General features: G+C 40.0%; 2 protein-coding genes and 2 pseudogenes across 6 annotated transcripts in view; 2 read left to right on the top strand and 2 right to left on the bottom strand.

Annotated features, from left to right (window-relative positions):
- The window catches only part of ERCC8 (ERCC excision repair 8, CSA ubiquitin ligase complex subunit), a 36,616-nt gene extending 34,268 nt beyond the window's left edge, over positions 1–2,348 (top strand). For all 3 annotated transcript variants that reach the window (XM_070412025.1, XM_070412024.1, XM_070412026.1), the window contains one exon: positions 898–2,348. In XM_070412025.1, the coding sequence (XP_070268126.1) occupies positions 898–966 (69 nt within the window). In that variant the 3' untranslated portion in view covers positions 967–2,348. The remainder of the gene's footprint in view (positions 1–897) is intronic.
- Positions 2,349–2,430: 82 nt separating this feature from the next.
- On the bottom strand, positions 2,431–2,772 carry LOC139008439 (large ribosomal subunit protein eL43-like; annotated as a pseudogene).
- A 9,287-nt stretch (positions 2,773–12,059) lies between these two features.
- LOC139008055 (DNA-directed RNA polymerases I, II, and III subunit RPABC3-like) lies at positions 12,060–12,390 on the bottom strand (annotated as a pseudogene).
- A 1,473-nt stretch (positions 12,391–13,863) lies between these two features.
- The window catches only part of LOC139008605 (very long chain fatty acid elongase 7), a 168,096-nt gene continuing 158,376 nt past the window's right edge, over positions 13,864–23,583 (top strand). For 2 of the 3 annotated variants that reach the window (XM_070412019.1, XM_070412023.1), the window contains exon 1: positions 14,613–14,808. The gene's annotated coding sequence lies outside the window, so the exon portion shown is untranslated. Of the gene's footprint in view, positions 13,951–14,612; positions 14,809–23,583 lie in introns of those variants that run through there. The other variant, XM_070412020.1, reaches the window with a different exon arrangement.

Genomic DNA, 23,583 nt, shown 5'->3' with positions numbered 1-23,583 from the left:
GAGCTCACATGTTATGTATGTGTTGTGAGGTACCTGCTTTGAGGGAAATGTAGATAATTTGGATAAAGTCTGGTATGCCTATTTAAAATGAAATTACATTATCTTATACTAGAGGCCTGGTGCACAAAATTTGTGCACTGGTGGGGGGTTGTCCCTCAGCCCAGCCTGCACCCTCTCCAGTCTGGGACCCCTTGAGGAATGTCCAACTGCCCGTTTACACCCGATCCCACCAGGCAGTCGGACATCTTTCTCACAATCCAGGACTGCTGGCTCCCAACCGCTCACCTGCCTGCCTGCCTAATTGCCCCTAACCACTTCTGGCTGCCAGCCTGATACCCCCTAACCACTCCCCTGCCAGCCTGATCGACGCCTAACTGCTCCCCTGCCAGCCCGATTGCCCCCAACTGCCCTCCCATGCAGGCCTGGTTGCCCCCAACTTCCTTCCCCTGCAGGCCTGGTCACCCCTAACTGCCTTCCCCTGCAGGCCTGGTCACCCTCAACTGCCATCCTCTGCAGGCCTGGTCGCCCCTAACTGCCCTCCCCTGTAGGCCTGGTCACCCTCAACTGCCCTCCCCTGCAGGGCTGGTCCTTCCCAGCAGCCCTCCCCTGCTGGCCTGATCACCCACAACTGCCCTCCCCTGCTGGCCATCTTGTGGTGGCCATCTTTGACCACATGGGGGTGGCCATCTTGTGTATTGGAGTGATGGTCAATTTGCATATTACTCTTTATTATATAGGATAGTATGTGGGGTGTTTCTTACATTACCTTTGTTTTATAATTAACAATTGTTTCTTTCAAAATATCTAATTGTTTTTTATCTGATATATTTCATAACTATATTGTGAACCTAAAATCATGAGATAGATTAATCAAATCTTTCTTTCCCTCCTTTTTAGACCTCAACCAGATCACATTTAAATCCAGCATTTGAAGATGCCTGGAGCAGCAGTGATGAGGAAGGATGAATGTCAATCCTAAGTACCTTTGTATCTCTATTAATGAAAATTTTAAAATGGACTGTTATAGTTTTTTTTTTTTTTAACTGTTCAGTGATAGCTAAATTAGCTCTGAATTTGGATGATTTTTCTCCTCATATTTTAAAATGTGATTAGTATTGCCCTAGCTGGTGTGGCTCAGTGGATAGAGCATCAGCCCTCAGACTGAAGAATCATGGGTTTAATTCCAGTCAAGTGCATGTACCTTGGTTGCAGGCTAGATCCCCAGCCCTGGTCCAGATGTGGGCAGGAGGCCACCAATCGATGTGTCTCTCTCACATTGATGTTTCTCTCTGTGTCTCTGCCCCTATCTTCCACTCTCTCTAAAATTAAATGGAAAAATATCCTCAGGTGAGGATTAACAACAACCAAAATATGTGGTTAGTATTTTCATGAAATCCTAAAACAGACTTCTATATAGTATATGTAATCAAAACATATCTCTTGATCCCAATTGCTGTGACCTAGGGCAACCCCTATTGCTATAGTACAAGGAGATAAGTCACAGCACCCCATGTGGGGTCTTGAGCGGACTGTGTGATGCTTTCTCTGAGGATGAGCAACTGGTGGTTAACTGACTTTCTACTGGCTACACCATCAGTCTGTTAATTTTCACTTTCAAGGACAGTTTTACTGAGGATGACTGTATCAAAAATAATAGTTGAAAAGTTAGCATAAAAATGTTTTATTCTTTCTTATTCATGTATTTGGTTTTTGTAGTGATTTCATTTAGTTGACTGTTGTCTAGCTTTATGTTAAATGTTTTTGGATTCAGTTCTTCCCATAATCCAAAAAGTTCACCACAGGAATTTTTTTAACTTGGGGAAAATCCCATGTTGCCTTTATTTTAACACAGCAGATGGCAGCTTGTACTCACACTTGAACTTCCTTTCTCTGAATCTTGTTAAGATGTGACCAAGTTCTACTTCATTCATCAAGACAGAAAATTTCCTGACAGGGAACCAGGCTTAAACGTGAAATGTCATAAAATTTCTAGTTTACTGTCTACTCTTTTTTGTGTCAACCATAAGTTATTATCATAAAGCTAATCTTTTATTTCCTTTCTTCCTGGTTCTTATCAGCAAGAAACATGTAAAAGAAGTTTTTATGAGCTTGAATATCAAGTATACAGTTGTCGAGTTTTTGAGTGTGTAAGTGCTAGACCTCATATTAAACCTTTCTGGACAGATGTTTTATATACATTTACTTTATTGTTGATTTTCTTAAGCTATTACTCTCACTTCCCCGTTCCCCTTGGTGAGGATAGGAGGCTTATTACTTTTGAAAATGCTATTGAAATTGGAATTTTTTTTTTTACTTTTAAGAAAAAAATAAATCTTCCTTCAAACTGCAAATAACTGTATTGCTTCCTTTTTTTTAAACATAAATTAACCCATTTATTATAGGCTAGTAATGTTTCAAATTGTGCAGCTTCTACTGGCCTTTCCATTCCTTCAGTCTTCTGATGGCAGACTTCACTGTGCCAGCAGAAACAGTGTTGTAGGTCTAGGCACCACCAGCTACTGTTCTCATGCCAGGTCCCCACAGCTCACCTCTTCATCCTGGTTTTGCACAGAAGGAGCAAGTATACTTGGCGTGCTGGCTGATTTCAATTTTCTCCACCATTTTCCTGAGGGAGGCACCATAACGGGTCCCATATTTACCAACGACTCTGACCTTTTTGGTGCGTTTAGCAATGTCTCTGCAAACTAGGTCAGAACCCAAGAGAGTATATTGCTTCTTCCTAGTTATATAAATACAGTCCGTTCTCCACATCTCTGGGTTTCACATCAGTAGATTCAGCCAACTGTGAATCAAAAATATTCCCCAAAAAAGAAAGTTATTTTGTTACTAACATTGTTACTAATTAGGCCAATGATGGTTGTGTCTGTACTGAACACATACAGTTTTTTTCTTGTCATTATTCCCTAATAATACATTATAACAACCATTTACATTGTATTAGGTATTAGAAGTAATCTAGAGATGACTTAAAGTAATGGGAAGATGTGTGTACTATACCATTTTATATAAGGGACTTGAGCATCCTTAGATTTTGGTTTTCATGGGGGGTCCTGAAACCAATTCCCTACAAATACCAGGAGATGACGGTATACATGTTCATTGCAAAAAATTCATGCAACATAAAAAATTTTCCCAAAAAAATGTGTTGGTCATGCAGAATTATACTGAGATAACCACCACTGACGTTTTAGTGGCATTCTTCCAAGCATCTCTTTGTTACACATAACGGGATATTCAACATGCTGTCATTTCATGAAAACCCCTCTCCTCCCTCTACTCCCTTACTTCTTCTGCCACATGTGCATGGGTTCTCCTAAGAGCTGCTGCTTGTCAGTATGCAAAGGGTCTCATGCACAAATAGAGCTAATGCCACCATTGCTTTCCTAGTTCACCTAAGGTTGATTGGGACACTCTAGGGAAGGGGACATAGCTCACAGCAAAGGCCACTGGGCACCACCAGAAGCTTATCAGGTAAACATCCAAAGAAAAAAAGGTTTAGCTGCCTAGAAATACAAGCCATTGTAAAATACTTTGTTAAAAATAAAAAAGTGGGGTGCCCTGGCCTATCCCTGTGACTGGAGTGTTGGTTGGTTGGAGTGTCATCCCATGTACCCAGAGGTCACTGATTTGATTCCAGGTCAAGGGCCTATACTCAGTTGCGGGCTTGATCTCCAGTCAGGGCATGTGCAGGAAACAACCAACTGATGTTTCTCTCTCTTCCTCTCTCTCTCAAAAAAAGGCAGGGTTTGAGGAAGAGATGATTATTCTGTAGATAGGAGTCATGTCTTCCCAGTGAGAGGTTGCCTAAAGGTACCTGGCTCCTTTAGCCTCTCCCCTTTCCCTCTTATCAGCCAGACAAAAAAAGTAAAGATGTGCTGTACTTTCAGGAGCAAAAGCCTGAAAAAGGAAGAAAACAAAGGAAAAAAGATGGCTACTTTTGATGACTATAAGCCCAAAGGGAAAAACAGGAACTTTAAATCTTAGGCAATAGGCAAATGCCAGTTGAGCAAACATAGTTCTAATCCTAGATGACTTACTGATTTAAAAACAAACAAAATCAGACCCCTAGCTACAAGGGGAGAAAATAAAAGGCAATTAAGTAATAAATACATATATAATAACAAAATTTTATAATTTGATCCAATTAGAAGCCCAAAATGTTTATACTAAACTAGAGGCCCGATGCACGAAATTTGTGCAAGAGTAGGCCTTACTTCCCTCGGCTGTCGGCACTGGCTTCCCTCTGGCACCCAGGACCCGGGCTTCCCTCGCAGCCCTGGCTTCATCCAGAAGGATGTTGGTCTAATTAGCATACTATGTTTTTATTATTATAGATTAACATACAAATTAATTTATATGACAAAAAGATAAAAAGGACCCTTATGATGGATCACTATGATGTTGATATCCATTGTGGCCCTCATACCCAGTATCCAATATTATTAAAATTACTGACTCTGTTCAATCAACAGCTGGTACATATTTTGCTCTTGCAGATTTGGCTGACGTGTTCTGTTCAGTACTTATTTCAACAGCCTCTTAGCTGCAGTTTGTCTTCACCTCAAAGTGACACAATGCACCTTTTCCAGGCTACCCATTGGGTACTTTAACAGCTTTGCACACATTCTTTGCAGATAGGATCTCCACTGAATCCACCTTCTTCCAGAAACAGGTATGACATTACATGGATGATATCCTCCTCCAATGAGATTCATTTGATACAATCATTTAGGATCTACAGGTCCAATATCTTTTAGTACTTAAGGGGTTCTGATGACATTATTTACAATTTTTACTTTCAAATTAAAATCAACAGGCACTCCTGCTAGACCCCTCAAGAGACTGGCTACCTCTTGTTGCCTCCTGGAGTCTCTGGACCACTTAGGATGGCTATAAGTTACCCAAGGGCTTCTGATGTAAGAAACTGCCCTTGTTAGCCTCATTCTGTACTCTGTTAAAACAACAAATGAAGTACATGCTGGGTTCTCTGGAAAACAGAGGCTCTTGCTGTGACCTTCCATAACCAGCTGCCTATTAGTTATGGGTCATGGAAACTGCACATCAGAAAGGCAGCACAGCTCCTGAGGCCTCTTTAAGACAGGATGGAGCCAAACATGTGCTCTCTGGCATATTCCACCAGCAGGAGGATGTGGTTTTCCCTGTCCTCTGTTTCTTGCCAGATGCCATGGTACTAGAGGATGCCACCCCTAGTCCACATGGCTACCTGGGAAGCCACTTGGGATTCACTGAATGAATAGCAATGGGAGTACATAGACTATGCACACAGCACAGCTAACCATCATACATGATGGAGCTCAGTGGAATGCAGATTTTCATCTTAGCCAGGATGTCCTTAATAAAGGATGGGAACCAAGAAAAAACACACTTGGCAAACTTTAGGCAGTCATCTTAGTGCTGGATGTCCTGGCCAACAAGTAGCCCCTTTTTCATGTTTATTACAAACAATTGGGCCATTGCCTAAAATTGCCCCTTTCAGGAGAATAGAAAAAACCAACTGTGGGACCCTTGCCTCCCAGATATCCAAAATACAAATAAAATCACACATCTTCAATGTATTAAGGCCACAATACAAAGCCTTGCCAGGACACACTATTACTTTTGGGGTTACAGACATGACTGATAATTACCAAGACACATTTTACTTCTCAAAATACACAATGCTAGTCTCTCAGAAAAGGTATTCATAGAACTTCCATCTCCCTTAAAGGTCCCAAATAGCCAGTTTAATTGAGATACATCTGGTCTTCTCAAACAACTTCTTTTTAAATTTTAGTCAGGTAAGTAGACCTTTAAATGGGGTTCTATCTTGCTCTTAAGTCAAAGCTCCTTGTCCAATTTATACCTCACATCAACTTAAAAAACTTTCCCATTACCCTTTCTTATAGGTTGCACATTGCCTCACTGTACATAAAGACTTATATATGAGACCTTTATAGAATATCTTCACCTATCTTTATAATTTTTTTATCATTCCTACATCCCAGAAAGGCTGGAGGTCAGGTAAAGGACACATACTTTCCTGGGACCCATTATCCAAATTGTCCATGGACCAGACAGCTGCTCATCTTACGGTAATATGGGACCCAATTGAAACTAAACTTCCTATCAAGTCTATACTTTACAATTAATTAAAAAACTCAAATATAGGAAGTATAGTTCTTTACTTTCTACTTTTTTTAAGTAGACAATAGAAAAAACGAGAAAATAATAAACAACCCTGTTTCCACCTCTTAATTCTCTGTAGGAATCTACAAATGCCCTGTATCCTCCTGACTAACTACTCCTGTTTAAACTCATGCAGGTGCTCATAAACCTTTTCATGGGTTAATGTGGCTCTCCTAGGCTATGCTTTCTCGGGGCTTACAAAGAAATGAATGCTAGAATTCTAACCTGGGTTGTTATTTGTCACTAAAAATACAAGTGAGGCAGTGTTTAAGACCAAGCTCCTCTTAATGCCTTGACATTCTGCCAATGGTTATTTAATAGGGCTGTAACCTTAGGCCTGGCCAGTGGCTTTGTTTCCTTGGCATTGGTGGTCAACTCTTGAAGGCAAAAAATGACTGTCTCAAGTGGCTTCTCTTTTGTTCATGTCATTGTTTGTGGCTGGAATTAGCTACAGCACTAAATTAGGGCCTGATAACACCTTCCTGTTTAAACAGCAGGGGCAGGAGAGCTGCTACTTCCCAGTGGTTTGCACTCCCCAGCATCATCCATTGTTGTATGTCTCTATATAAATATACTGTTTTAAGTTATGCTAAAATGAGGAAATAATATTATCTTTTTTTTTAAGGAAATAATATTCTGGAATAAGTCTTTGAAAGTTCAGTTATCTATTTCAATTTCCTGTTTTAATGTTTTTATATATTTTTTATATGCAAAATTTTGTCAGTTTCAGTAAATACTATGGATAAAAGATTTAAAATAACTCAGTGGCAATCACTATGAACATTAAAGATGGTAACATTATGAAAAGTAATTGTAATGGCTTCACAAAGAAATAAATAATAAACAGTGGACTGGAAATCAGAAGACCTGAGCCTTAGTTTTACTACCAAGTCGACAAGTATTCAAAAAAAATATAAATTTGAATAATATATTTTTACTTTCTTTTACTCATTAGTTAAAAAAGGAAGGGGGCAGAAAACTGGAATAGAAAATTGTTAAGTTCATTTCGCTCCAGAATCACACATTGAAATATTTAGAAAGCATTTTTAAGTGGCATTCACTGTGTGAAATACATAGAGGCGTATAGTCAAGATTAATTGACATTCATTGAAGGCAAAGGTGAAGTGTCTTTATAAAAGTTTCATGAATTATACTGAATGACCATTCAAATTCTAATGGAAGGAGCAAGCTGTTTTGCCTAAACTAAAACTTTTAAAGTTTCCATCTAAGTTATTATGGAGCCACCACCATTTAAGCTGTTTTATTCAGCAAATTGCTTAGCCTCCCTGAGCTAATTTCCTTATTTGAAGAAAGGTAATAAAATACACTTTACAAAGTTGAAATAAAGTTCTGACATGTACGAATTGTTCAACTAATAGAACTCATTTAAAAATCTCAAGATTATTGAGGTCTGAGCTCTTACCAAAATTTTCTGAAATGTCACCTCTACGGGACATTGTCTGCATATTTATTTTGTCTTCCTCTTCTTTCTAGAATGTACACTCTTAGAGCAGGGGTTTTGTCTGTTTTGTTTATTGCTTATCTTCAGCACCTGGAACACTGCTTGGCAAATAGTAGATGCAAAAATATGTATTTATTTATTGAATTAATCAGTGAAACCACACCATTAACAAGCACTTAACTGCAAAGCAACTCCACTCACAATTTGCAAATAATAAAGTGCTTAATTGTGTTATTTTTATAATTTACTATGTATGAAATTTTAAGTGTATTAAATATTAATTAATAACTGGGTATTACTTTAATAATGTAGCCGTTTTCTTGCAAAATGGCAAGGGGTCCTATTTGCTACAAGCCTGTACACGAACATAGATCCTCCCTGAGTCCTTTAGAGGGCTGCAGTTATACTGGAGACTAGCTTTGTGATTCTCAATAGCTAAACAAAATTAGGGGAACTTTGAAACCTTGAGTTTAGATTTTTTTAAAAAATATATTTTATTGATTTTTCACAGAGAGGAAGAGAGAGAGAGTTAGAAACATCGATGAGCTGCCTCATGCACGCCCCCTACTGGGGATGTGCCCGCAACCAAGGTACATACCCTTGACTGTAATCGAACCTGGGACCCTTTAGCCTGCAGGCTGACGTTCTATCCACTGAGCCAAACCGGTCAGGGCTAGATTTCTTAATATGGTCTTCTCAAACTAGCCCATTCCTACCTGGTAATATGGTTGGACTGAATTTCCCCATTGCCTTAGGCTCTAAGGTTTCTGGGCTTTCTTCTCTAGTGTCTCTCTCCCTCCCCACCCCCAATCGTGGAAATATGACAGATAGTTCTGGAAATTTTACATATTTCAGGTCATTGATTAGCTTTGTACCCAGAAAGAATGTAGGGAAGGAAAGATAAGGGCTCATAATCTCAGATGCTTACAAAAGGCAGGAGGACATGGTAAATAAGTGAAGGGGTGGGGATAACAAGAACCAAATATAAGAATTATAGTCATACCCTTTATGACATTTTGATGTCAGCATATAACATAGTAAATACATAATTTTAGAGATTAGATTTTCTGATGTAAAATTCAAATACCCAATTAAAAGTACATATTTTGGTTATTATTTATTTATTTTTATCTTGAACTAGAGAAATGTGACATTTTTTCCTATGTTATTTTAGAGCAATATTCATTTTATTCAAGTGAATAATGTAACAGTTTTTCACAGATAGGGTTTTTCCAAAACATAGATTTCTCAGTAAATTTTTTATATATTTAACATATCTGAGCTGTTTATATAATTCAATTCATGGTTAGATTTCATACCTACACTTCAGCATGCTAACTTACATTAACTCTTTATTCACATTATCAATATTAACTGAGAAAAGGCAAGTTTGTTCCATTTTACAAATATTTATTTGAAATCAAATAACTTTTTTAGAATTCAGCTCTTAGCTCCACAAAGGGTAATCATCACTTAGATTTCTGGAAAATGATTTCTGCATGTGAAAATGGGCCAGCCCTGGCTAGATTGGCTAGACTGTCGGCCTACAGAGGGAAGAGTCATAGGTTTGATTCCTGGTCAAGGGCACGTACCTCAGTTGCAGATTCCCCAGCTCCAGTAGGGACAAGTGTGGGAGGCACCCAATTGAGGTGTCTCTGTCACGCTGATATTTCTCTCTCCCCCCTTCTCTCCCTTCCACTCTCTAGAAATCAATGGGAAAACATTTCCTCAGGTGAGAAAAAAAACAGGCCGTATTTTTCCTGGTTAAGTTAGTTTCATAAAGGCACAATTTGGTTAGATATGGAATGAATAAATGGATGATTTGTTTATGTAACTGGTTGTGAACACACTTATAGAGAAATGGAGTGTATAGAATGTCAACCAAAGTCCCAGTCTTTGACTAAATCTTCACTAATGGATCAGCTGACCCTTTCTTTAGAAAACACAAACCAATTTCTTATATCTATCCAAAAAAATCTCTTTGGTCTCGCACCACATTGATTTGACACGTCTCCTGTTGTGCAAACCATGGCAGTCTATTGTTTCATAGTATTAATTACTGCATTTGTGACATTCTCTTTTTCTAAATTAAATATGATTGTGAAATAAACATGTTGTGTGACTTGTGCAAACTGCCACCATGGATTTAAGTTTTGTAAAACAAGTCCAGTGTCAGTAGTGACTTGCTGGATCACCTCTTACAGTCCTGTTTGCCCACTTTACTCATTACACAAAAAGAATTTCCTGGTATACCCATTATTCGCACGATGTCCAAAAGTTAGACAAACAGTTAAAACCTTTGGACATCACAAATAACTATAGCTAATTGAGTGGTGTTTATATGTTTTATATCTGTACTCTCATTGGCTGGGGTAGGGGAGAATATGAACGATTTAACTATTTCATGCAATTTGTACTATAAGCCCCTTCCGCATGGCTTCAACATGCTAGGAAATGTTATACCTGTTTAAACTCAGATTTGCAAGTGTTAGTTTCTGTTCAGGAAGCAATACATGCTGCAATCAACCTTTTTGTAATCCCATCATTGGCAACAGGTTTTCACGCCAAGAAAAATTTTTCACTTAATACATTTTACACCATTATCACAACTGTGATTTTCAGTCCATTAAGTTTTTTATTAAGTTAATTTGTCATTACGTGTCTTTGCTATTCTGGTCATAATTCTTACTGTGGCTACTTTCATAACAGCTTCTTAAGTCAAGTACATTTAGTACGATGTGCACCAATAGTGGCTGTGCAGTATTAGTCATGTAGGAAGAGCCTCTTCTTCCACAGTGACATGCACTCTTCCACTTGCCATGAAACACATGGCTATGTCTGTCTTTCATTCATTCATTTTTGATGGAGAGAAAAATAGTGTGATGTGACAATACCTGGTAGCTCCCAGTCAGTACTAGGGAGACATTAGGTAGTGGTGGGAATTATGATAAACCTGAAAACAACTGCCCAAAGGCAGCAGTTTTTATAAATTAGGATTAGGTTTATCTGATAATCCATGATCACTTAAATAAAACATAAATGCATTTATTTTTTTTAAATGTGTTTTTATTGTTTCAGAGAGAGGAAGGGAGAGGGAGAGAGAGATAGAAACATCAGTGATGAGAGAATCATCGATCAGCTGCCTCCTGCACACCCTCTATTGGGGATCGGGATCGAGCTCACAACCCCAGCATGTACCCTCCTGGTTCATAGGCCAATGCTCAACCACTGAGCCACATCTGCCAGACTAAATGCATTTTTTAAAATAAAAGCCCAGGAAGGCAGTCCTAGGCTGGTGTGCTGGTTCAAGGACCATCAAGAAACTAGGCACTTTCTTATTACTCTCATACCCTCTATTAGCTTCCTACTTGTGATCCAACATGATTGCAAGATTCATTCATGTTAAATAATATTCCATTGTATGGATATACCACATTATATCTATTAGCTCATTAGTGGATGGTCATTTGGGTTACCACTTTTTGGTTATTATGAATAATGCTGATATGATTATTTGTATACAAGTTTTTATGTGCATACATGTTTCCATTTTCTTGGATGTCAACTATGTGCCAGTGAAGAAAACAGACCATTTTGCTATGCTCAAATATTTCCATTGAGAATAGATATTATTAGCATGACCTTAAAATTGAGACTGAATACAATAAAAAGATATGCATTTCTCAAATGTTTTTATTAAGTTAATTCATTCACTCAGAAAAAAATAAATAAAATTGAGACTGAATAAACGGAAATGGAATGAGAAGAATGCAGTTTTTAAAAGATGAGAAGATATGATCTTATACTGAAATGAAGGAAAAAAACTATGTTAAATATGAAAGTCAAATATGTTATTGAAAAGTGTGCAGGAGAAAAGAGAGAGAGAGAAAGGGAATGGTAAATGGGGGTATAAAACAGTATTAAATTTTAGATAGGGCAGCCAGGAAAATCCTCGCTGAAAAAGATGGAATTTTGAGTAATGAGCTGAAATGAGGGAGCTAGCTATGCAGACATCATAAAAGGAACATCAAGTGAAGCAGGAGCATAAATAGAATGTCCAAGGATCAGCAAGACAGGCAAATAGGGAAGAGTAATTAGGGGGATAATGGTAGGAGATGATGTGAGATTAAGAAGAGCCTTGTAGGTCCCTGGAGGGGATATGGGAAGCCATTGGAAGCTTTTGAGCAGGAGAGAGACATAATCTGACTTTGATTTTAATAGGATCACTCCTGTGTCAGTGTGGGGATTGGTTGAAAAGGAGCAATGTACAGAAGCAATGAAGAGTTAATAGTCTGTTATAATCCAAGCAAGGGATGATGGTAGCAGCCTCAGGATGTTGGAAGTATATTGGAAAGGCATAGATGGGAGGAAGTTAGGCTTCCCAGGTGGTTCAGAAGGCCAGTTTCTTCATCTGATAAACTCTGGAATCTACTTCAAATACATGCAGGATGTTGGCAATACCCTGCAGCCTCATGAACAGGCCCCCATAGAACATGTAGGCAGAGAAACATGTTGCTGCTTTCATCTCCCTCAATCTTGTATACTTCTCCATACTTTACACACTCAAATTGCTCAGCCCTGGAAGGTCTATCCTCTGTGGGGTTGTATTCACCATCATCCAGTGTACCATCTTCACACAAGGTACTGGCTATGACCAACCGGAACTTCTCACCCAAGTCTACAGGGTAAATCTGAATGTTTACATCTAAGATAAGGTCCATCATGAAAGATTCACTCTCACAATGTAGTCAAGACACTTGGTCCAACTTCTTGCCCTCTGGGTCAATGTCTTTCACCTCAAAAATATTGCCGCCATGGTGAAAGGACTAGCAGAGTAGCAGGCGCTGAGCGTGCAACCACAACTAGGGGTATACCACCTCTCATGGAGAAAAGCTCTCTTCCTTTTCATGGAAAACACCCTGAAGTCATTCTTGACTTATTTTTTCCTCTCTCACACCCCACATCAGATCCTTGGGAAATCCTGTTATATTACCTTCAGAATATATTTTAAAAACCTGATCACCTTTACAACTACTAGCCTGGTCAAGCCACTTTTATCTCTCATCCAGGTTTTGTAAGACCCTCCTAATCATCCCTGCTTCTGCCCTTTTACCTTCCTCTCCAAAAGTATTTTCAACAAAGCTGCCAGGATACTCCTTTTTAGAATTTCAGTCAGATGATGTCATTTCTCAAAATGCGTCTCTTACCTCTTTGACCTTACTTATTACTATCCTCAATCTCTCCAGTTCAACCACTCTGGCCTGCTTGCTGTTCTATCTCAGGCAATACTCCAGGGCTTTTAGCCTTGCTATTCCCCCTGACTGCAGTGCTGTAAACTGGATAGACAAATAGGCTTGCCACCTCACATCTTTAAAATTTTGGCTCAATGCCAACTTCCAATGAGGTCTTCCCTAATCACGTTAACACTGCAGCTCCCCACCTCCAAAGGCCCCAGCTCTTTCCCTTCTTTATTATCACAACAAAAACCCTGAATATTGTTTATTCACCTATGTTCTATTGTCCCCAGTAGAATGAATGTACACTCCACGAGAACAGGATTTTGTGTGTGTCTGTTTTATTGTCTGTTGAATCTTCAGGACCTGGAACATGGTAGCATTCAATAAATGTTTGTTAAGTGAATGACTCCATTTGACCTTTTGCATATTTGAAATTTCATAAATATATGTAGATTGGTTGATAGTGAAAGACTCAAAAGCAAATATCATTAAGCAATTGTCTCCAGTTCCCAAAAGATTTCCCAAATCTACTTAAACCACCTGTTTTTATTATGAAAGCAACATTTATCTTAAAGGAAGGAGAAATCCTTGACTTCAAGGTTCTCTTAAATTTGTTTACCTTTTTTTTTTTTGGTCTTCTTTTCAACAGCTACTGTGTAGGCTCTCAAAGCTTTATAAAAAACATTTAAAACCTCATGTTCGGTGCAGCAGGATTAGGTGACAGAAGCCAAAGCCCGTGAGAAAAATATGTTTCTGGCCCACTGAGTGTCCTCCCTACCCACACTCTCGGAAAATTTTGAACCATTTATCGTGATTCCGTGCTTAAAACGTGCAGCACAAACCCACAAGCCACGTTTTCGAGGTGCCTGGGTCAGGACTCCTCAGATTATTTTCAGGTTTCTGGATAATAACTCAATCCCAGTTCTTGGTTTTGCTTTTGAAATCAGTCACTTCTTTGGACCCCTATTTTGCCTTTCAGCTACTGATGTCATGATTCCAAAACGTAATAGCATTTAAGAAGACCATAACCAGAAACAAGGCCAGGTAAGTTAAAAAAATAACAGAGTACCCTGTACATACATATGTGTAATGTGCATCCTCACCCCACTCCCCAATCCAACAGTAGCAGTTCAGGAGAAAGTTTGCTAGACTTTGTTTCCTGCAGCAGTTGCAGTTAATAACCTGGAAAGTAGTTAGCTTATATACAATTGCTCTAAGAGCCCCCTTATTTGCAGGAATTCTCTTAATAAGCAGAGGATGAAGCTGACCCAAATTGGTCCTCTCGCCCTGGTTGGGTCTGGCCTCCATTTTAGATTAAGAATTAACCCTCCTTATAGCCTTTCCTGGAGCAGGGACGTCCTTATTTCTCCCTCTCCCCCGCCAGCCTCCCCCTTGGCCAGGTTTTCCTCATTTCAGATTTTCTTAGTGTCATTCCTGAATCATGCCTGAGGACAATCTTCACATTATTTCTGTTAAGTCTCGGGATGACCTCGGGTGCTGGCATTTGTGCCAGGAAAGAAATGTAATGAGTCCATCGGCCAGAACCGATACCCCAAAGCAGCCAGCGTGCCCAGTCCCGGGCCAAGCTCTGGGCGTGGGCTAGCGGAGCGGGGCGGGGCGGGGCCCCCCCCGGGCGCGCACCCCTCCCGGCCGCTCCCTCCCGGCCGCGGCGGCTCCGCCCCCCGCCCCTCGCCGGTACCTGGCAGGCGGGCAGGCGGGCGGGGGCGGCGCTGCGCGCGTCACGCAGCGGGTGGGAGAGTGGGCAGGTGCCACCGGCGGCCTCCTCCCCTTCTCGGTTCAGTCGGCAGCCAGGGCGCGAGGGCCGCTGTGAGGAGCTCCGCGCTCGCGCCGCCACCCCCTGCTCCCTCGCGCGCCGGGCGCTTCGGCTCCGCTTCCCGCAGGGTGAGTGGGGGCGCTGGGCCCGCCGGCTGGGGCCAAACTTTTACGGGGCGCAGAGAAGAGATGGGGGAAAGAGAGAGACCCCGAGGCGAGGGGTTGGGAGCAGCCTGATGGAGGAACTTGGGTGCTGCACGCGGGGATTGGGATCCGGGTGCCGGAGACTCGGGGAGCCTAGCAGGGCCCTCCCTGGGGTCGGGGTAGGCGGGCTGGTTGTTTCCGCACCACGGCTCGCGGTGCGGAGGGAAAAGGCCCCTCCCTGGGGAGGGCGGGACCGCCGCGCTCACCTGTGCGCTTCCCGGGAGCCCCTCGCCTCCCCCCGCCGCGTCCCAAAGGGACCCCGGTGACCGGCTCTCCCCGGGCTGCGCGCCTCCCCTAAGCGCTCCCACGCGGCGCGGGTCTTGCCGTTCCCGGCGGGAGGACAAAGGTGCTCGCTGGTGGGACTGGGAGAGGGAAGGATCTGCTCGACCTTGACCACCGAGGTCACTTCCCCAGCTCCGGGATCCGGCCGACTAGCCACACCCCAGAATCCCCGAGCCCCTTTCTTCCTGCTTCCTTCCCCGCTGGGGCGCTTTGGTGTCCTTGAGACCGGAATGAACTTGGGGCGCAGCTCTTGCAGCGGGGCGCTGCCTCTTTAGCTCCCGCAGCTGCATCCTGTCCCGGCGGCGGCTGCTGGCCCAGGAGCGGTGTGATGAATACAGAGCCGTGGAACAGGTCGTACCGGAGAGGGAAATGGGAAAGCCTGTTGTTTCGTCTCCCGAGGAGCATTCGTTAGGAAATGGGCCTCTCCCGCAATCAGTCAGCGCTGATTCAAACTTACCGGATGCGGGGACGGCGCTGTCTGGGGCTCCCTGGAGGGCCGGGACTGGAAGGGTCCGGTCTCTCCCCTTTCCAGCTCCCTGTGTGGGTGGGGAAACCAGCCCCACACTGACCGGAGAAGAGTTTTGGCGAGCCCCGCCTTTTCCTCCTCGCTGAGATACCCCCTCGGAAAGCATTTTCACTCAACCCTGTACTCTTTCATTTCTTATTGTTTAACCGGGTGACATTCATCGATGCTTTGTGGCTGCCTCCGCCTTCTTACCGCTCACTGGCTTATTAATTACCTTACTTTGTAATGTCTGCTCCTACTGCTGACCAGAAATTGTTCTCCCCAAGGTCACTGAGGACTGAAAAAAGTCTTTTATTCCAATGGCAGATAGTTAGCGAGTGCTGTATGTGCACGCACTGCTCTAAGAACTTGTGTTAACTCTTAATCCTCTCAAGGATCCTGTGAGGTGAATGATCAACAAGATCCTCATTTCACGGATGAAGAAACTGAGACAGTAACTCGCTCAAGGGTGCAGGAATATCAGGGGATTCTGGCTCGGGCTGTGGTACAGCCCTGGGGCTGTTCACCACTGCATACTGTCTCACCTACGGGTCCTTTCTGGGTCGCTGGTTTCCTGAAGTCCTGAGCTGTGTCAAGCATCATTCACCAGACTCTTTCTCAGGTGCCTCTTTTCCTTCTTGTGTCGTTTTGTACTAGTTTGGGTTCTTCTACTTTTTAAGATTTCATAAGGACCCCATGCTTGCGATGATAGTGTCCATTCCTGGAAGATAAGAGCCATGGCTGACATCTGTCTATATTTTAAATGCCTCTCCCAGAGCAAAACATATTGCCCCAACCCCAAGACACATAGGGACTCTAGCAATTTGGTCAGGAAATGTGAGAGCATTTCTTTCTCTGTTTCCACAACTGCAAAAGCCTCTAACTTAGTGTGATCTGGCAGAGTAACTGCATCCATTCTATAGACAGACTACTCAAAACACACATCTCACTGGTAGGGTCAGTGAGTGTAAAAAATCCGTTTGTCCTTGAATGAGAAAAAATGGTGTGTGTCTGACATCTGCGGAACCCATAAGCACATCCAGACCCCGTAAGCACCAAGAAAGGGACTCACACTCATTATCTGAATGTCTGCTACTTTAAATGTTCTTTGTTATTAATAATTAATAAGTTAAGAGAGTCCTAATTTTCTCTTGCTGTAAAAATTAACATATTTTCTCACTTTCTTACATTGCTACCTTTTTGATAATGTGTATATAATTACTGATCACTCCCTGGTTACACCAAACTCACTCTTTGTTAATCTGGCTGACTTTGCCTGAATGCTGTCAGATGCTGGTGAGATTAAAAAAACAAACAAAACTGTTATGATTGATGAGACAAAGCTTACATTTTGCCTTTCTCACCTCTTTTCTTCCTCTCCTCCCCATCTTAGAGTTGAGAGATAGTATTAGTTATTTTTTATTTGTTGGAACTGCTTTACCAGAATCCAAGGTATCTGCATTTAGCTCAAAGAACTTAATAAAACACCCAGATCCAAAAAATTTTTTTTTCATAGAACTTTGTCTCTTCTGTTGCACCTCCACTCATCCAGCTTAACACTCATCGATGTTTTCCATGTGTCTTACTCAGTATGAGTGTAGCATCTCTCACTCAGTGCCTATAATATTCCATTTGGACTTGCCCTGCTTTGTCCCAGAGAATTTCTAGTTGATATCATTTCTGTCAAGGGCCCCCTCCATTTTCCTAGTCAGCTAGGACCAAACTTAGTGGTCCTATCTCCGAACACCCCTCTCCTGGTCATGAAATCTATTCAACTTTTTCCTTGTTTCTTCCTTCTAGCCTTCAGCAATCTCACCACCTCCCCATCCTTTCTTCACCGGTCTCCCTCCCTCCCCTCCCTAAACACTCATTTATCACTTATCACATGTCATTTTCTATTGTTGGCTATCTTCTTTCATAAATGTTTGATGTCCACAAAAAGATTGTGAACAACTTAGGAAATTACATCTTCAGCCCTTATAACTACTAGTTGGTTGATAGGTGTTTGCAGAGTATGATCAATGAATTAAGGTAGCACAGATAGGTGGGTGTGCTGATGGAGGGAAACTTTGAAATTTTTTAAGCCAGGTTTTACAGGATGTTGAGGAATTTGCATTGGTAGCCATGCAGGCATTGGCAGGCATTGTAGAAGAAGAGAAAAGCCTCTGCCAACTCCAGTCTGTGGACAGAAACCCAGCTTTTCTGGCTAAACATTGCACTTAGAAGTGTAATGAAGTAGGACCATATTGGCAGAGAACAGGAACCCAGTTATCTCGGCTAATAAACGTTACACTCAGAGGTGTAATGGAGTAGGACCATATCCACAGAGAACCATGAATCCTAATCTTATTTTAGCAAAACAAGATATGAAACCACAGTAAGTTACCAAAAAACAAATCCGTTTTTATTGAAAAAAAAAAAAATAACATATACATAAAAGCACACACGACACAAATGAAGAGATTACCACCTCAGATATATTTGGCCGTAGAATGACTGTCCTATTCTGCCAGTAGACATGACAGTTGGATGAGTCTGCAGACAGGCCAAATAGGAATCTTTTCCCAAAACACCTCTATATAAGGCGACATGGGCCTGGATCAATCCCAAGAGGCATTGTCAGGAAAGAATTGCCTTTGCTTGGGGAGGTTTAAGGAGAAGAGAAAAGAAAACTGGAAGGAGGTACCAAAATTGTGAGATTAGGGAGCAAAGGAGAGAGTTCTGACCTACCAACTATACTTTAACCACAGTGAATTTTTTTGCCACTTTACCTTGGTCTCTCTCCTTTTTTTCTATATATGTTTTCCTAAATCACTCCCTATAGAATTTTAGTATTCAGTGTTTTCCATATAACAAATAGTAAGCATTTTTCATTTTACAGAATTTCCAAAAGTCCTGGTGTTTGCATTATAGTATTCCAGTAGTTACAACGAGATTTACTCAACTGATCCTCTATTTGTGGACAGATATATTAGCAGCAAATTATAAACAACCCAAGTTATAGTACTACTTATCTTTGCAGATATGTCATTGAACAAATTGGGATTTGTTTCCTTATGATAGTGTTCCAGGAGTGGAATTACTTTGTTGACAATTATGGCTGTTTTTATGCTTCTTAATACACGTTGTCAGATTTCTAAAAGAAAATTTAAAAACAGAATGGATCTGTTGTGCCTACTTTTCTCTCTCTGAAGTATCAGTAATTCAATTCAATGCGAACAGTGTTATTAAACCCCTTCTGCATGTTTTCTACTATGTCAGTTTCCTCGGACTGCTGTAACAAAGCACCACAAACTAGGCAGCTTAAAACAACAGAAATTTATTGTCGCAAAGCTCTGGAAGATAGACAGCTGAAATCAGGGTGTCAGTAGTGTTGGTTACTTCTGAGAGCTTTGAAGGAGAGTCTGTTCCATACCTCTCTCCTAGCTTCTTGGTGACGGTGGCAGTCATTGGCTTATAGATGTTATATTGCAATATCTGACTCGGTCTTCACATAGCATTCTCCCTGTGTGTCTGTCTTCACATGGCCATTGTCTTGTAAGGACACAGTTATATTGGATTAAGGTATGACCTCATCTTAACTAATTACATCTGCAAAGACCCAGTTTCCAAATTATGCCACATTCTGAGGTTCTTGAAGCTGGGATGTCAACATATCTTTCTGGGGATCACAATTCAACCCATAACAAAGACTATGGTAGACACTGTGATAAACATAAAGCAAGTCCTCTGTTCTTTTTTATTATTGTTGAATTTATTGGGGTGACATTGGTTAATAAAATTATATAGGTCTCATGTGTACAATTCTATAATACATCATCTGTGTATTGTTTTGTGTGTTTACCATTCCAAGTTAAGTCTCCTGCAATACCATTTATCCCCCTTTTTCCCTCCTCTACCTCTTCTCAACCCCCTTTCTCTCTGGTAATCACCATTCTGTTGTCTGTGTCTATGAGGTTTTTTTCCCCTTAATCCTTTTGCCTTTTTTACCAACTCCCCCAAATTCCCCTCCCCCACAGCTGTCCGTTTGTTCTATGTATTTATGAGTCTGTTTCTATTTTGTTTGTTAGTTTATTTTATTCATTAGATTCCGTATAAAAATGAAATCTATTTTTTATTTTTTGAAGTAACTTTATATTGTTTTACACAGTGGCTCTACCAGTCTGCATTCCCACCAACAGTGCATGAGGGTTCACTTTTTTCCACATCCTCGCCAACACTTGTTTGTTGATTTATTGATGATAGCCATTCTGTCAGGTGTGAAATGATACCTCATTGTGGTTTTAATTTGCATTGCTCTGATGATTAGTGACATGGAGCATCTTTTCATATGTCTCTTGGCCATCTGTATGTGGCCTGAATAAACACTTTGAAGAAGTGTTTATTCAGGTCCTTTGCCCATATTTTTAATTGGATTGTTTGTTTTTTTGGTGTTGAGTTTTAGAAGTTCTTTATAAATGTTGGATATTAACCCCTTATCATATGTATCATTGGGGGCAAATATGTTTTCCCATTCAGTGGGTTGTCTTTTCATTTGGTCGATGGTTTCCTTTGCTGTGCAAAACCTTTTTCGTTTGATGTCCCATTTGTTTATTTTTTCTTTTGTTTTCCTTGCCTGAGGTGATATATCAGATAAAATATTGCTATGAGAAATGTCCAAGATTTTACTGCCTATATTTTCTTCTAGTATTTTTATGGTTTCTAGTCTAACATTTAAGTCTTTAATTGATTTTGAGTTTATTCTCGTATATGGTGTAAGAAGATGATTTAGTTTCTTTTTTTTTTGCACATATCTGTCCAATTTTCCCAACACCGTTTATTGAATAGACTATTTTACTCCATTGTGTTTTTTGCCTCCTTTGTCAAATATTAATTGACCGTAAAGGCGTGGGTTTATTTCTGGACTCTCTATTCTGTTTCATTGGTCTATATGTCTGTTTTTATGCCTGTACCATGATATTTTGATGACTGTGGCCTTGTATGTTTTGGCATCAGGTAGCATGATTCCTCCAACGTTATTCTTCTTTCTCAAGATTGCTATGGCTATTCCGGGTCTTTTGTGGTTCCATATAAACTTTTGGAATATTTTTTCTAATTCTGTGAAATACACCATTGGCATCTTTGTATGAATTGTATTGAATCTATAGATTGCTTTGGGTGGTGTGGACATTATAATGATGTTAATTCTTCCAATCCATGAACATGGTATATGCTTCCACTTATTTGTGTTTTCTTCAGTTTCTTTCTTCATTGTCTTATCATTTTATGAGTATAGGTCTTTTACATCCTTGGTTAAATTTATTCTTAGGTATTTTATTTTTATGCAGTTGTAAATGGGATCTCTTTTTGATAGTTCATTATTGGTGTATAAAACTGTAACTGATTTCTGGATATTTACTTTGTATCCTGCTACTTTACTGAATATCAGTTCTAGTAGTTCTTTTGGTGGAATTTTTAGGGTTCTCTCTATACAGTATCATGTCATATGCAAATAATGATAGTTTTACTTCTTCCTTTCCAATTTAGATGCCTTTTATTTCTTGTCTGATTGCTGTGGCTAGAACTTCCAGTATTATATTGAATAAGACTGTTGAAAGCTGACATCCCTGTGTTGTGCCTGATCTTAAGGAAAATATTTTTAGTTTTTGCCCATTAAGTATGCTGCTGGCTGTGAGTTTGCCATATATGGTCTTTTTTACGTTGAAGTTCCCTCTAGTCTCAGTTTGCTGAGAGTTTTTATAAATGGGTGCTAGATTTTATCTAATGCTTTTTTTGCATCTATGATCATGTGGTTTTTATCCCTTATTTTGTTTATGTAGTATATCATGGTTATTTTTTTGCAGATGTTGTACCAACCTTGCATCCTCAGAATAAATCCCACATGATCATGGCATATGCTCTGTTTAATGTATTGAGGATCTGTTTACTGATATTTTGTTGAGGACTTTAGCATCTATGTTCATCAGATATTGGTCTGTAATTTTCTTTCTTTGTAGTGTCTTTGTCTGGTTTTAGAATTAGGATAATGCTGGCCTTGTAAAATGAGCTTGGGAGTCTTCCCTTCTCTTGAATTTTTGGAACGGTTTGATAAGGATAGGTGTTAGTTCTTCTTTGAACATTTAGTTAAATTCACGTGTGAAACTTCCAGTCTAAGATGTTGATCTGTTAGGAGTTTTTAAAAATTACTGCTTCAGTTTCATTAGCTGTAATCTGTCTATTCAGATTCTCTGATTCTTCTTGATTAAGTTTTAGAAGATTGTATGTTTTTAAGAATTTATCCATTTAATCCAGATTGTCCAATTTGTCATTTTTTCTTGATGAGTCTGGTTAAAGTTTTGTCAATCTTGTTAATCTTTAAAAGAACAAGCTCTTGGTTTCATTGATCTTTTATATTATACTAGTAGCCTGGTGCACGTATTTGTGCACATTGAAAAGAAATTAATTAGAAGAAATATTTTAATATTGCTATTTTCCCTTTATAATAGAAGTCTCAACCAAATTCATGATCGACAATGACAGATCGAAAGACACGTGTGCGATTGGCGCCAGTGAGAGCTTTATATGTATCGTGCATGTGCAAGTCAACTTAGCCTTATATATATGTAGAATAAACTTGCTTAATCAGACCTGCTTTCTGATTTAGCTAAACCTTTTCCAGCCCAGTGAAGCACCCCAACTCCTCTTTCAGGTAATTGTCAGCAACACAGCAGTAAATATCAACACAAAACAGATTATTATTGTAGATCATGCAGGGAGAACAAAGGGTAAAATATTTAACTGCAGCAGTGTTTGACTGTATTCTGTGCAGTGAGAAAACCTGAAGTTATTTTCAAGGTCCACCATTTCTTACTTCTTTTCAATTGGGTCAAGTTTCTAAACTTTCTAAATCTCCATTTTCCGGCTAATGAAAAGAAAATAGGATTCTACTGAGTCTCCTATCTACCTACTCCAGGACTTCTGTGTCCCATAGATTTGGGGTTATTGTGTTCTCATTTTCATGTGTTTCAAGGTATTGTTTATTTCTTCCTAGATCTTCTTGTTAATCATCCCTTATTTAGTAACTTATTATCCAGCCTCCATGTCTTTGTTTGTTTTTCAGTTACTTTCTTGTGATTAATTTCTAATTTCATATCATTATGGTCAGAGAAGATGCTTGTTATGATTTCAATCTTCTTAAATTTATTGATACTTGTTTTATGTCCTAACGTATGGTCTATCCTAGACAATGTACCATATACACTTGAGAAAAGAATGTATATTCTGCTGCTTTGGGGTAAAATGCTATGAAGATATCAATTAAGTCCATCTGACCTAGTGTGTCGTTTAGGGTTGCTGTTTCCTTGTTGATTTTCTGTCTGGAAGATCTATATTTTGATGTCAATGGAGTATTAAAATTCCCTACTGTGATTGTATTACTGTTAATCTCGCCCTTTATGTCCATCAAGATTTGGAAAGCCCTCTATTCTTAAATAATTACTAGTTGAAGTTAAAGAAATAAAATCTTTCCTAATTTGTTTAATTGTCTATTCTCCTTGGTGTGCTACATGTACAAACATCAGTTTTAGGATATGGAAGAATGCTATTTACCAAACGAATAATTTTGGAACATTTGTAAATATGGTAGCATATAAATTGGGAGATAACCTTGAATTTCAATAATACACATCATATAATATGGAAAGAAGTGTGCCATAAACATATTTTTAGAGAAATAAGTTACCATATAATTTATGACTGCCATGTTAAAGACAAGTCCTTATCCATCTGTATAACCAGCCACACAAGCCATGTACACCAGCAGCCCAACATCTTTGTCCCCTTAACTATAAGGCAATAAGGCCAAATTAGGGAGTTTCAGAAATGCATATTAAAAATCATTGAGTGTCAGCTTTTTGTAAGACTAGATGCTAAAG

The sequence above is a fragment of the Myotis yumanensis genome, unplaced genomic scaffold, assembly GCF_028538775.1.
Source record: "Myotis yumanensis isolate MYYU_CA2020_CCGP unplaced genomic scaffold, mMyoYum1.0.hap1 SCAF_4, whole genome shotgun sequence".
Taxonomy (NCBI): Eukaryota; Metazoa; Chordata; class Mammalia; order Chiroptera; family Vespertilionidae; genus Myotis; species Myotis yumanensis.
Note: the sequence above shows the minus strand (reverse complement) of the source record. Positions and strands in the feature narration are given on the sequence as shown.